The sequence below is a fragment of the Aegilops tauschii genome, chromosome 1 (genome assembly GCF_002575655.3).
Source record: "Aegilops tauschii subsp. strangulata cultivar AL8/78 chromosome 1, Aet v6.0, whole genome shotgun sequence".
NCBI classification, from domain to species: domain Eukaryota; kingdom Viridiplantae; phylum Streptophyta; class Magnoliopsida; order Poales; family Poaceae; genus Aegilops; species Aegilops tauschii.
Genome location: NC_053035.3, coordinates 120,452,609 through 120,466,556, shown reverse-complemented (window position 1 = coordinate 120,466,556; position 13,948 = coordinate 120,452,609). Strand labels below are relative to the sequence as shown.

At 48.5% G+C, this 13,948-nt stretch overlaps 1 protein-coding gene across 3 annotated transcripts; it reads left to right on the top strand.

The window, feature by feature from the left end:
- The first annotated feature begins 612 nt into the window (after positions 1-612).
- On the top strand, positions 613-6,727 carry LOC109771881 (boron transporter 4). Of its 3 annotated transcripts, none has more exons than XM_020330573.3 (14): positions 613-869; positions 2,360-2,466; positions 2,568-2,650; positions 2,846-3,038; positions 3,147-3,285; positions 3,772-3,937; positions 4,023-4,189; positions 4,282-4,455; positions 4,627-4,722; positions 4,808-4,924; positions 5,013-5,353; positions 5,446-5,767; positions 5,875-6,009; positions 6,103-6,727. In XM_020330573.3, the coding sequence occupies exons 2-14, from the start codon at positions 2,363-2,365 to the stop codon at positions 6,166-6,168; spliced, it is 2,103 nt and encodes a 700-aa protein (XP_020186162.1). In that variant the 5' UTR covers positions 613-869; positions 2,360-2,362; the 3' UTR covers positions 6,169-6,727. The 3 variants fall into 3 exon arrangements, with proteins under 3 accessions (XP_020186162.1, XP_040256085.1, XP_040256088.1); XM_040400151.3 differs by having other exon boundaries at positions 678-869; positions 2,348-2,466; XM_040400154.3 differs by having other exon boundaries at positions 679-869; positions 2,348-2,466; positions 5,494-5,767.
- Positions 6,728-13,948: the final 7,221 nt, after the last annotated feature.

The following is a 13,948-nucleotide window of genomic DNA, read 5'->3' as shown; positions in this document are numbered from 1 at the left end:
ATGTTAGCATGCATGCATGTATGTATAGTTGCACCTCATTCCACACGAAGCACGCGTGCAGTTCTTGATAAAACCATGCTCCCATTGTACAGGTCACACTGAGTATGACATGGCTGCGAGAAGGCAAGCACCCCGTACGCTCGTAATGGCAGCAATCGCCCCATTTCCCTGATTGCCATGTCTCGATAGGCCAGCTGGTGGGTGCATCCCTCGCGTACGTCTCGTCCAAGTCTGGAAGGGAAACGTGCATCAAGTTTCGATCGGGTTGGCCGAGGCCGAACCAAACGGCGGAAACGTCGTCACGGCATCATCGGGTCTGCTAGCCCCCGCGTGCGAGTTGCCCATCCGGTGCTTGGAGCGAACGTGCTCGATCAGGCTCAGAGCAGGCGAGAGGACGATGTGGACCAGATCGGGGACAGCTGTCCTGCTGCCTGACATGCGTGGCGAGCACCGGCACGCAGATCGTACCATCGGCTCGAACGGACGGCCGCGATGCTCCTCCATTCAAACCCGCAAGAGCCGTGCGCCGGTGACACCTCGGCCCCACGCAGTCCTGGCACCACGTTTACTATTTTCATCGGGCCCACGTGACAGAGAGGGAAATCGGGGGCCAGGCGCGCGCACACTGATCTTCTCTCCCCCGATGGATCGATGGTCTACAAATAGGCGGCCATTGCAGAGGAAATGGGTGGGAAGGAAAGAAGGCTGCAACCCCGCCCGGCCCAGCTCGCCTCCTCCTCCTGCCGACGCCGGGTTTCGCACCCTGCGTCGCCGGTGGAGGCGGCATTGCCGTTGCACTACGGCGCATCTCCTGCGCCACGCTTCGCCTCGCCTCCCCCACCCCGCCTCGACCTGGTACGCCGCTGCTGGTAAGGCTCCGCTCCGTTCCAATGCCTCAATCCCCCTCACCTCGAAAGTTCCTCCACGGATTGGTTGCTTGGGTTTGCTGGGTGCAGCCATGCGGATATGTCAAATTTGGCGCGTCCGTTTTTTTTGTTTGTTTGTTGCTCTTGAATTTGATGCTGTACATGTTTTTTTTTGGAAGAATGCGATTCTTCGCCAATTTGTTCATCTGCAGCAGTAGCAATGAGCGCGTAGGGTGAATTTCTCTCTATCTCTGTAACATTTCTTTGGCCATCTTCTAGCACTTCTGTTTGAAGCGTTCTAATTACTTGCAGCTTTGTCGCATGGATGCAAATATGCAATCCCCTGCAAAATTGTAGCGTCATTTCACTACTTTTGGTTGTTATTAACATGGCCCCAGACATGCATGATTTTTACCCGCTTTTTATTTATGTGAATTTGGAGCTTGCTTCAACTTCTCTTCACGATTGCGGTGCGTGAAGCTTGCGTACAGAGGAGATCTGGCAGCTTGATTGATTTTGTTAAGCATAGCATGGTCATCCATATGCTTGTGCTATCATATTCATCCATGTATGGCGTTTGCTTCCCTTTGTTATGGCCTATTATCACATCATATTTGACCCCAGCCTTTGGGGCTAGTTTCAAATGTCTGTCGGTCGATAGGATGCTTGCGTTTGCCTAATTCAGCTGGTCCAAATGGTCTGCTTTAATTACCCTTTTTTTCTTTTTTGGTTTGCCTGAAAGTTGAAAACCCTCCCTTTTTGGCTATCTCAGCTGTCAAGATAGTCATACAGAAAAAATGTGCTCCTACCGTGTTCAGCACTAATACTAAACTAAATATAGCATCATGTTAAATGAAGGATACTGGGCATACCAAAGGCTGTCATTCAATGGTTAATGACCAGTCAAAATTTGGCCCATCCAGCGTGCTAAATATAGCATAATAAACAGAGGCAAGCCAAATTGGGCCAACCTTGCTATTTCCTTTGGCTGATGCTTCACGTGCTAGCTATCGTATTCTTTCACAGACGAAATCTCAAGTTATGAAGCAACATTTTATGGGGTAATGCAGCTCTGTCCATTGTCTTCATGCACAGTTTTCTTTGCAAATTCTCTTGGCTTTGTTTGTGTGGGAACAACATGACATCTTCAGTTGATTTTTACGAGATGCTGTTTTACTTGATGTGGCGTCCAAAATAGAACTTCTAGTCTTAATTCATTTTTACATGATGTTGTTCATAATCACAAAACTGTGATCATGAACAAGTAGTTTCAAATATGACTCTAGAGGTGCCACCTTTTTTTCCGCCAAACCTAAGTATTGTTGAAATAGTTGTTGGTATAGCCACATCTTTTCCCTGTTGGTAAACATTATATCTTGAACTAGAAATCTGTGGAGGTCTTATAAAAATTAAGACAGGGAATATATGACTCATCTCTGTACACCATGCCTTTGCGCGCACGAAATCTGATTATGTTTTAGTCCCCCTTTCAGGCGATGGAACCTAAGAAAACCCTATTTAAGGGAGTGATTGAGGATTTTAGAGGAAGAGCATCTTGCTACAAACAAGATTGGCACAATGGGTTCAGTTCTGGGTTCAGGTTTGCTGCACCTAACAAGTCAATGCTTATTTAAATCTACGACACTTACCAAAATTTTCCAGTTGTGTTGACTGTGTTGAATGCAACCTACGTACTGTCAGGATATTGGCACCTACTCTGTACATCTTCTTTGCATCTGCACTACCTGTTATCGCCTTTGGGGAGCAACTAAGTAAAGATACAGGTTTGTTTATTCTTCCTTGCACTGTCAAGAACTTTAGGTCAGTAGCATTTTCCCCATTTCTAAATACTGTCATGATATGCTACATCCTTCACTTTTATCTTTCCATGTGGCACTTGACAAACATAAGGAGAATGTAGTCGTGGATCCTTGTTCTTAGGCACTGAAAAATGAAAATAAGTTTTTGTCATGTTTCAGATGGTACGCTAACGACAGTTGAGACGTTGGCATCAACTGCTATATGTGGCATCATACATTCTGTACTGGGCGGACAACCACTGCTGATTGTGGGAGTTGCAGAACCAACGATTATAATGTACACATACCTGTACAATTTTGCCAAAAATCAGCCAAACCTTGGAGAACGATTATTCCTGGCATGGGCTGGATGGTAAGGGATGATAAATAAATAAGAATTACTTCTTGTGATTGTCTTTCAGTTACGCTAAATGGTACCTCTATATTTATTTCATTGTTTTCCATTTTTATCCACTGATAGGGTTTGCATCTGGACTGCGGTCATGTTGTTCCTCATGGCAATGTTTAATGCCGCAGCTGCTTTGAATAGATTTACAAGATTTGCGGGAGAATTGTTTGGAATGTTGATCACAATCCTGTTCATGCAAGAAGCTATCAAGGTATAAAATTTGCTAAATGTTACTGTGTACTGCACCAATGATTAGAGATATATGATATTTTAGGAGTTGGGTGGTCCATCTTTCTCGACTTTGGCTGCTAATATTTATGATCATACAAAACGAAACTGAATTGGGTCAGAGCCAGAGAGCCATAAACCGAACTAGGATCAGCTACTGCTTCGGTTAGGCAAAAGCGAGCATCCAATTGCATCGGCAGCTGCTTTTACCTCAAAACTATTCATGTTAGATATATGAAAATAGTACGATTGTATCTGTTACTTAAAAAAAATGTATCTGTTAGAAACATGAAAGCGGAAAAGTGCTCTCGAAATAATAAAATTACGCGATAATTAATATATAACCATAAAAATAGATTGCCAGAGTTTTTCTTATTGAAGATTGTGTCTTGTTCAAAGCACTATATATTTTGGAGTAAAGGGAGCATTCTGGTAGACGCTTACTCACTACATAGCCTGTTTTCCGCAGGGAATGTTGAGTGAATTCAGTGTGCCTGAGGGTAAAGATCAGAGCCTACCCATATACCAATTCCAATGGGTATATATTAATGGTCTGCTTGGAATTATCTTTTCAATGGGACTGCTCTATACTGCGTTAAAGAGCAGAAGTGCAAGGTCATCGCTCTACGGAGCTGGTTTGTCATATTTCTCCATGTAGGACATTTGATCAACCAATCGTCTCCACGTACAAACTATTAATGCTTCAGGTAAAACTTTCAGGATGGCTAAGGAACGTGATTGCTGACTATGGTGTTCCACTTATGGTGATACTGTGGACCGCGTTGTCATATTCGTTGCCCACCAAGATACCTTCAGGTGTTCCTAGGAGGTTGTTCACCCCACTTCCTTGGGAACCCAAGTCACTGCAACATTGGACGGTAGCTAAGGTAATAAGGCATTTTACTTGGATCCAGGATCAAACAGTAGATATGTCACATATGTGAACTCATAATCCTGATGGGTGGTGATGAACATGCAGGAGTTATTTTCTGTCCCTCTAGCCTACATACTTTTGGCGATTGTGCCTGCTATGATGGTTGCGGGGCTCTATTTCTTTGACCATAGTGTAGCCTCACAGATGGCTCAGCAGAAGGAGTTCAATTTGAAAAACCCATCAGCATACCATTACGACATTTTGGTCCTGAGCTTTTCGGTATGATCTATTATTCTATCTTCTTCTGGCATTATGGATGTCAGTCCTAATAGAATTCTGAAGATCTTATCTGTGAATTCCAACTGCTTACAGAAAATAGAAAAACTGTTATAAATTAGGCAACATGTGGAGAATTGTTTACTGTTCTCATGGTATAGAAATGCTACGCAGGTGTTGATTTGTGGCCTTCTTGGCATTCCTCCATCTAATGGAGTACTTCCCCAGGCCCCCATGCACACGCGAAGTCTTGCTGTCCTCAGGAGGCAGGTTGGTAGTTTGTGGTCTTCTTGGCTTTTCAATTAGCTATTCAGTTTCACCTTGCTCATCTGCCGTCCCTCTTGGCTCAAATTAGGCGCTCCGCAAACAGATGGTCCGAACCGCCAAGGAAGGCATGATGAACAATGCTAGCAGCTCAGAAGTTTACGGCAAGATGCAAGAAGTTTTCATTAAAATGGATGACAAAGGCAACGTAAGTAGTCACTCGCCAAAACATGCATGTAAGAATCATATGATCTCAGCTTTGTTACTTAAAACTATATATCTTTAACGTCGCACAGGAGGACTCTGCTCACAAAGAGCTCAAGGAATTGAAAGACGCCGTTATCACAGAGGGGAAAAAAATCACAGAGGGGAATGGGGCAGTGACTGCGCCTGAGGTATTTGACCCTGAAAAACATCTGGAAGCTTACTTGCCTGTACGGGTGAATGAGCAGAGAGTAAGCAATCTGCTTCAGTCCCTGCTGGTCGTGGGTTGCATTGGAGTTGTGCCGGTCATTCAGAAGATACCCACATCAGTCCTGTGGGGGTACTTCGGCTATATGTCCATCGACAGCCTGCCTGGGAACCAGTTCGGGGAGCGCTTACAACTTCTGTTCATCGCCCCTCGGCGGCGCTACAAGTACGCTCTATTGGCGACTCTTTTGTCTGTTCATTTCTTTCCATCATATGCAAAGCAGCCTTATGCATTTTGGTCTCATTCGGTTCATTCAGGAAAACCGGGAGTTGGGGTGAATATTCATCTGTTCTAATTTTGGACAGGGTTCTTGAAGGCGCCCATGCGTCCTTCTTGGAGTCGGTGCCTTTCAACCAGATATTGGCCTTCACCCTTTTCCAGCTGATTTATCTGTTGATCGTCTGGGGGATGACATGGATACCGGTGGCGGGAATCCTGTTCCCGCTCCTCTTCTTCTTCCTCGTCATCATCAGGGAGCATCTGCTCCCGAAATTCTTTGACACACGCCACCTGTGGGAGCTGGATGCGTCCGAGTACGAAGAATGCGAGGGGGTGCACCGTGATCCATCGATACCAGAGGTATGGGTTTCTGTCACTCCCGGTTGCATTTACTAGTACATCTTTTAGTCTCATGTGCGGTTTAGCATGTCGCTGCTGCTAGGATTTCATTTGGTTCCCTTGCCCAGGGCGATGGCGAATCCATCACACGAGGCATTGAAGATCCCTCTGAATATACTGCCGAGGTGATGGAGGAGTTCACGACTCACCGTGGAGAATTGAAGCACAGGGCTCCAAGCTTCCGTGACGAGCGGCTGATACGGGTACCGGCTCCGACCCCCATCCACGCGTTGGTTTTTCGCCCTGTGAAATAACCTTGTGCCGAAACTTGACATTTCGTGTGTTTGTTTTGGCAGCTGAACTCTGTCCAGATGACGAGACAGTTCTCCCGGATCTCTTCTTTTGCTCCTACACGGCCCTGACTACGAGAGGAGATTGTTCAACAAAGACCTTTTTACTGGCATGAATCTCCTGACGGAGGGTGCAAAAAATGCGGCAGCTCGTAAGTGAACGTACGGATGATTTTTTGGGGCCGAAGACACGTCGAGGAAACTGGGCACAGCAAGTGCCAGTCGCTGCAGGGGAGAAATGGGGAATTTGTGTGGGTGCGCGAGTGTTGCTACGTATGTGGTGTTGTGCATAAGGCAAGAAATGGGAGGGGATAGGGGCAGTCTAGTTAGGGCATCTCCAACGGGAGACGCTTATAGAGAAAAAAAATGCTATTAAATTCGAGAATACATAAGCGCTTGACCTCCCAACGCCAGGCGCTAACAGCCGGTGCTAATCGATCACTAATTAAACAGCGAACCCATCTTTTACGAGGGAGAAAAGGAACAAGCGGCCGGTGCCGCTCTTTGCGCCTAGGTAGCGTCCGCTGCCATGATTCTAGCGCCCAGCTGCCAACTGCCAATTGACGTATTATGTTTGTACACCGTTGTGATTAACTGGAATGGGGACGCGGCTCCTCTAATTTTATGGGAAGTGATTCAAACCGGCCGACCGGTCTCAGGTTTCGCCAGCTGCCTCGTGCACGACGAGCGTCCTCGTGTTGGGGCCATGGACCGTCTATCCCCTCTCCTATCTCTTTCACGCGCAGGTATTCGCTCCATTCTACGGACCGTCCATCCCCTCCTATCTCTTTCACGCACAGGTATCCGCTTCATTTTTATTTCATGCGCTCAGGCTTCTCATTCTTGTCATATCTAAGACCCGTTGTAGCCACTTCCGCTAAACCTCTTCCGCCTATGGCCGCTCGGTGCGAGAGGCACCCGCCGTCGCCATGGAGGGCCGCCGCTGATGTTGCGAAACACCGCCACATGTGTTGCAAAGGGCCGGCCTCGGGCAGGTCCAAGTACTTCTGCGAAGCGGAGTGATGATGCGTCATCGGCTTCGCACACGATTTGGTGCTGGTGTGGTTTCGTGCTTTTGCTATGGTCAGTGTTGCTGCTAGGTTGTCATGCTGCGACAAAGTTGCACCCGCGGGGCAACCATAGTGCTGGAACCTCTGCGACTAAGAGCAAGTACAATAGAGCTGAGTCAGCGGGCTATAAGAAATAAACTAGTATATTTTTGTTTAGTTGAAGGAAAGAGAAGAAGAGAGAGAAGGTAAGCGGGCTCTTCGTGAAGAGCCAGCTCTAGCACATGCTCCTAGGCACTTTGTGAGAATGAAATGTGGGCCACATAATAAAAAAGTAGTACACTCTTTTGATCCATTATTGTACATGTTGGCTATAAGATGGGTTGTAGATGACATGGCACTGGCTTATAGCCAACAGCTGGCTATACTATTAACCATGCTCTAATGCTACGATCGCGGTCAGCAGTGCTAGAACCGACGTTGACGAATGATGGGACTATGGTCACCACGTCCTAGAACCGGCATTGATGGATGTTGCGACCCCAGTTAGCTCGTGCTGGAACTGACATAGGTGAATGATGGTACCGCGGTAACCACATGCTGGAACCGGTGTCGATCAATGTTGGGACCACGAGCGACCGCGCCGCACCCAGCTGCTGCAAGATGCTGGGACCGCGCTAACCACATGCTGGAACCGACATCGATCAATGTTGGGACCACGGTAACCACATGTTGGAACCGCCGACCGCGCCGCACCCAATTGCTGCAAGATGCTGGGACAAGGGATCTCCGCTCCTGCAACCGGCAAAGCTGCGCGATACTACCAGAGACAAGTAGTGTTGCAACGGGGGTGGAGGTGCTGGCCGTGTGTGGCGGTCGTGGCGTGCTAATGCGAAGGCGGCGATGTCGTCATCACTGGAGACGACACATCATTCGTGAAGCTAGGCTCAAACCTATATATGCACGATGGAGGGTCAAGTAGTATACCATCCAAGAAAGGATCAAGTGAACACGTGTAAAAGAGATGATTCACCTTTATGTATATGAAGTAGATGTGGCACGTGTCACTTGACAATAGAACTCTTGACATGATGATGTCCAGAGGATGCTCCGCATCAAGCGGTGAATGCATTGTGCTCTTACGACAAGTTTTTGCGACGCGGGTGTTGCGACTTTTTTTCGTCGGGAAAAGGCGTGCGGGGAGACGTTGGGGGATTTTTTTCCCTGAGTCTTGCTATGCGTACGACTCTTGCTTGTCCGATTTCATACGACATAGCAGATCAAGCCGTTCAACTCCTGATCCAAATGACAACACACCACTAGATTAGGCATCGTACAGAGTCGGATAGAATAAAATCGTGAGCAGAGTAGTTCCGTTTTTCCCTCGTCGTTGGATGTGCATTGCGGGTGGTAAAGGACGGCCTGGTCAACGCGATCCTGGATGTATGGTTCAGCCCAATCCAACGGCTCGTAGAGCCACCGGCGAGGTGTGACACCCTACTCTTGGCTTGTGTTCTTAATTGCATGTTGAGAGATCTCCTGCTTACAAGGGTGCAGCAAGCTCTAACTATTCTAATGGGGATCCATCCTCGTAGACGGTCTCCTTTGCGACTTATATAGTGCGGAGAAGATTACACCATTGGTCTAAACATGATGACAACAACCCCGTAGCAAGACGATGCTGCTTGCATGTCACATAGGTGACCCATCAGGGACCGGTCGTGCAGAGAAGTCGTCTTTGGAAGTGGCAACGCTAGTCTACCTGCTCCTTGAGGCCTTCAACGATGCGTCCTAGACAACACGCCCCTCGTGTCATCATTTCATCCCTACAAAGTGTGCCATGCCAGGCGGCATGGGCTCCCTCGATACCCATCGGCCATCCTTGGGGTTGATGGGTCGTGCCAGTTGGTACCCGTGCTCAGTGCAGATTGGTGCTCGGGAAGAAACCCCCGAATGCCACCCACCGCGCTCATCTGGATCCTGATCGTTGTGGCGTCGAGACTGACTCTGCTTGGTGGCCCCGGGGATCCCGTTTCTCCCCCACCTTTAAGGCGTGGCAGGAATCAAATGATAAATTATGTTGATTTTGGTTGAGGATGATGTCGTGGATTTCATAATTAATTGTGACATTGTCATGGACGTCCTGTTGGTGATGACGTGTTGGCCTTGCCGATGTCGTTTAGCAGCGAAAAATAACACTGTAAAGGCTTGGGAAAATCCAGAAAAATACGAACATCCATATAAAATTCAGGGCTTCAACCAAGTGGACTTGTTTCACCGGACAGAGAATTCTATTACTCCCTCTGATTCAAATTAATTGAAGTCAATTAATTTGAATAGGAGGGAGTATATGCCTTTCTACCTCGCTATCTCTAAGTGTGGATGCTTTTTTTTTTGCCAAGCAAGTGTGCACGCTACTTATTCTAACATCTCTCCCTACATGATTATATAGACATTAAAAAGATCAATTTTTGTGGTAAGAAGATTATTTTCTTCAATATTTTATCTCATTTTTCAATGTAAGTCTAGACAATGAAGAGACAAGCAATACAGTTATAAGGCGGCCAGAATCAAAGTACAGTAGTACTCCCTCCGTCCCATAATATAAGAGCGTTTTTTACACTAGGGAGTAAAAAACAAGCGAGAAAACGTGTAGCTGACCGTATATGCGAGTCGACAAGATGAGCAGCGGACGGCACGGGTGGGTGCCTGGCGCCTGCGCTTGGGCGTGCGTGCGTGTGACCAGCCGTGTCCCGGCGCGAGCCGGCAGGCACGTCGACGCGGCTGGACCATCTCTCCAGTCCGTACCGTTCCACCGTTTTGTTTCTCTGACAACCACGCCGACGCGGTCCCCTTTTCTCCCGTTGTTTATTCATTCATGTACGACCAGGCCGGAGATGGATCGATCCGGGTCATGGTCAGGATAAGCACGCACGGTCACGCAAATCTGGCCGACTCGTATTCGAGTCACATAGTCACCTACTCCGTGGACCCAACTTCGACCGGATCGAACAATGGCACGCATGGACTATACGGTTTCGCCCTTCGCCCCCAAAAAATACGTACTGTTTGCCCCTCAGTGGGAAGGCTTTTGAGATTTTTTTGGAAAGGCGATCATGGCTAGCTTTATATTGAACTAAAGAACAATTACATCGTTTACTAGTTGGCTAAGTAAAAACCCCGATGGTTCATTAGCCAAACTATTGTCACACTTATTATAAAAATTAAACTTAGCTAGCTCGTGAGCAACAGAATTTGCATCACGAAAACAATGCTTAAAGAGACCTTTCCTATTGACGTAGCTATATCAACGCATTCCGTAAAGATTGCCGCTGCCGCATCCCACCATTGAGCCTGCCCTTGACAGTAATTCACCACATTCAGAGAATCGGATTCTGCTTCAACTCTGTTAAAACCCAAAGAATTTGCCAGGTATAGTCCATCGCGCATTGCCATTGCTTCAACAGTCATTGCGTCAGCTGCGTTTTGGATAAGTCTACATTGAGTTGCTATGAATATTCCTCTTGCATCACGCAAAATTACCGCCGTTGCACCCAAGCCATCATCTACATGGAACGAGGCATCAACATTAAGTTTAACGAAGTTGGGTTCTGGTCTCGTCCACTTATGTTCACTCGTCTCTGGCTTTTGAAATGACTTCATATAGTTCCCGACAATAGCCAAGATCGAACCAGGCCACCGGAATGGAGGAGGGCAAGAATCATGATGTGTATGTTGCCTATGCAGCCACCATAAATACCAGCATCCGGTGGCGAAAACTTCTTTACAGTTCAGACTTGGCATAACTGACAAGGGAACGTTTGACTCAACGAGTAGATGTTCCAAAATTGCCGATCCCGAACGATCAATGTGTAAGGCACTGTTTACCTTATCAATAAGGCCCAGATCAGTCCACAATCTCTTGGCAAGTACGCATTGAAAGAGTAGGTGTCTCACATCTTCAGGGCCATTCTTGCAAACCGGACATACACCACTCACAGGCAAGTGTTTATTTGATAATATTAATTTTAGAGGGACAATTCCTCGGAGCGCTCTCCAACAAAAAATCTGTACTTTTCGTGGAACTTGCAACTCCTAGAGGTGATTCCATATTGCTGATTGCCTGGTACTACTGGACGTGAGATTATCTCCTACTTTGCCTCTGTATTTATGTGCCCATTGTTCGTGGTAAGCAGTCCTCACTGAAAAAATCCCTGAACTCGTAAGATGCCAAGCAACAAAATCATCAAAGGCTTGAAAGTTTATCGGAATCTGCAGAAATCCTTGTTACATCCACAGGGTTAAAGATGTCTCTGATCAAGTCGTCATCCCACTGTCCTGTAACTGGATCAATTAGCTCCACCACCTTAGATATCACGGTGTGTCCCCGAGTGTTGGGGATATAACTAGTAGGTATGACCCGCCCAGGAGGGGCCGGGTTATACCTATGAAGACTCTCAAAGCCCAAGACCAAGCTTGAAGATAGTGGTTCAGTTAAGGGCCCAAAGCCCAAAGGCGACTTAAGGTCCGTAGTGATAAACCGCCGTAATGGTATGACTTGTATTATAAGGCAAGATTAACTAGTCACCGAGCCGGACACTGTTTATGAGCCGGCCGGGACTCTATAGACCGCAGGGCGTCAACCCGTGTATATAAGGGGACGACCCAGCGGCGGCTTAGGGCAGGTAACATCAAATTGAGAGCTAGGTCAAGCGGATTTGCTCCCTGGTTATCGAGACATACATAATCCCACTCAAAACTAGATCGTAGGCTTTTACCTTCACCGCAAGGGGCCGAACCAGTATAAACCTCGTGTCCTTTGTCCCGATTAACCCCTTCTTGCTTCCTAGTTGCGATGGCTCCACGACTAAGTCCTTTCACTAGGACATCTGCCGTGACAATTCCATGACAGTTGGCGCCCACCATGGGGCCAGCGCACGATGGATTTGATTTCTTGAAGGGCTTGGCGCCCACCGTGGGGCCAGCGCACGGTGGATTTGAGTTCTTGAAGGGCAACTTCGAAGGGCTCAAGGGATACACTGTGGGCCGGATGACCAAGAGTCGTCGCGGAAAGCTCTACATCGACGACGCAGGCTGGGGCCCCGACGCCAGCTCAATTGAGTATGGGTACCGGGTCCCCTTCGGCGGAATTCACGTCTTCATCGGCCGGATCGGCGAGCCGGGCCCTGAGCCGGACATCTGCACCGACATCATCGAGACGGCTCAGCGTGCGAGACCCGCCCAGGCTCCGCCCGCCATGAAGCGTGCCTTTGTGGGATGCGTCCATGGAGGAGAACTTCCTGAAGGATCCGTGTCTGGCGGTGAGACGGCCATCTATTCTGACGGTGAGTCGTCCATGGGAGAAACGGATTCGTTGTATCAACTACAAGACGGCGGGCTTGGGGGCTGTTCCGATGGCAGCAGTATTCCGGACCCCTTTGAGCCGCCGAGCAGAGTAGGGATCTTCATGGCCGGCACTCAACCAGGTCAAAACTCTACGGCTGCGGCAGCAATAACCTCCGGGTTAGCGGCAGCCGGGGCAGGAGGCCCTGTGCGCCCACCGGCTCAGGTGCTGATTGATCTCACGGATAGACTGACAACCCTGTTAACCGCCACAGTTAATCTGGCGGATCAGGCTGAGCATGATGCATAGGTGGTTCGGTTACGTGAGGAGATAGTACAAGCCAAGGAAAACTTAGCAGCTGAGGGCACCAGATTGGCTATGGAGCGGGCGACTTTGGATGCTCGAGCCCAGCAGCTTCAATCAGAAGTGTTCCAGCTTACGATGGATTTAAATGCATCAAATGAGGTCATGAGGAGAAGGCACCAGAAGTCTCAATTCCGTCCGCCGTTGACTTACGATCCTAGAAATCTCTTCCGTACACCTGGTGCGGGTCCAGCAATCCGCCAGAGGTAAACCCAGCAGCGACGCCCGGAGCTGGGGCGCCGGTTCAACCACGGATGACGGAACCTCCCCGAGTAAATACTGCTCCGCCTCAGTATGTGCCAACACCACCGGGTCATTATTCTAACCCGCTGGAGAACATGATCGCTGCGGGGGCGCGATTGGCGGCTCTCCCGGTGGAGGGCAACTCTCCAACAGTAGTTGAGACACGAAGGGTTAGAGAACTTCTTCAGACAGCTCTGGTGCAGCAGGAGGCTTATTCTTATAGTCGAGATAGGATTCATTCGACTCCTCGCCCAAGCCGGAGCCCGAGTTACAGCAGACATATGGATTCGGCGGCCGTATCAAGCAATGCCCAGCGCCGTAACCAGCCAGGTGGGCATAACCCGGTACAGGACAGGATACGTCAAGAGGCTCAGCAGGCGGTTGAGCGGGCGGCTCAGCAGGCGGCTCACCAAACCTTCCTGGCTTATCCGACGACTTCTGTTGAGGCAGGCGTGGCCACGAGAACCGGCGGTGTTCCTTGTTTGGTGCCAGCTCTGTGTAATGAACGTTTACCCAAGGATTTCAAGGGACCTTGAAAGGTGCCAAATTACACAGCTGATTTACAGCCTGGGGCGTGGATTGAAAGCTATGAGATGGCCATGGAGCTGTTGGAGGTCAGTGACGCAGCGATGGCCAAGTATTTCACTATGATGCTGGATGGAACGGCCCGCACTTGGTTAAAGGGACTGCCACCTAATTCCATTGGGTCCTGGGCCGAGTTAAAGGCCCGGTTTATTCAGAACTTCAAGGACACATGCAAGCAGCCTATGTCGATTGTGGACTTGACTAATTGCAAGCAAGAGGAAGGTGAGTCCACGACCCATTGGGTGCGCCGGGTGAAGGAAATAATACATTCCTCTGATAAGATGGATGCCGGCTCTGCAGTCTTAATGTT

Bases quoted from the DNA above. Each gene is read 5' to 3' on its own strand.
- LOC109771881 (XM_020330573.3), top strand. From the start codon at position 2,363: ATGGAACCTAAGAAAACCCTATTTAAGGGAGTGATTGAGGATTTTAGA. The intron at 2,651-2,845 runs GTTTGTTTATTC...GTCATGTTTCAG, and splicing joins GCAACTAAGTAAAGATACAG to ATGGTACGCTAACGACAGTT. The intron at 6,010-6,102 runs GTACCGGCTCCG...TTGTTTTGGCAG, and splicing joins GTGACGAGCGGCTGATACGG to CTGAACTCTGTCCAGATGAC.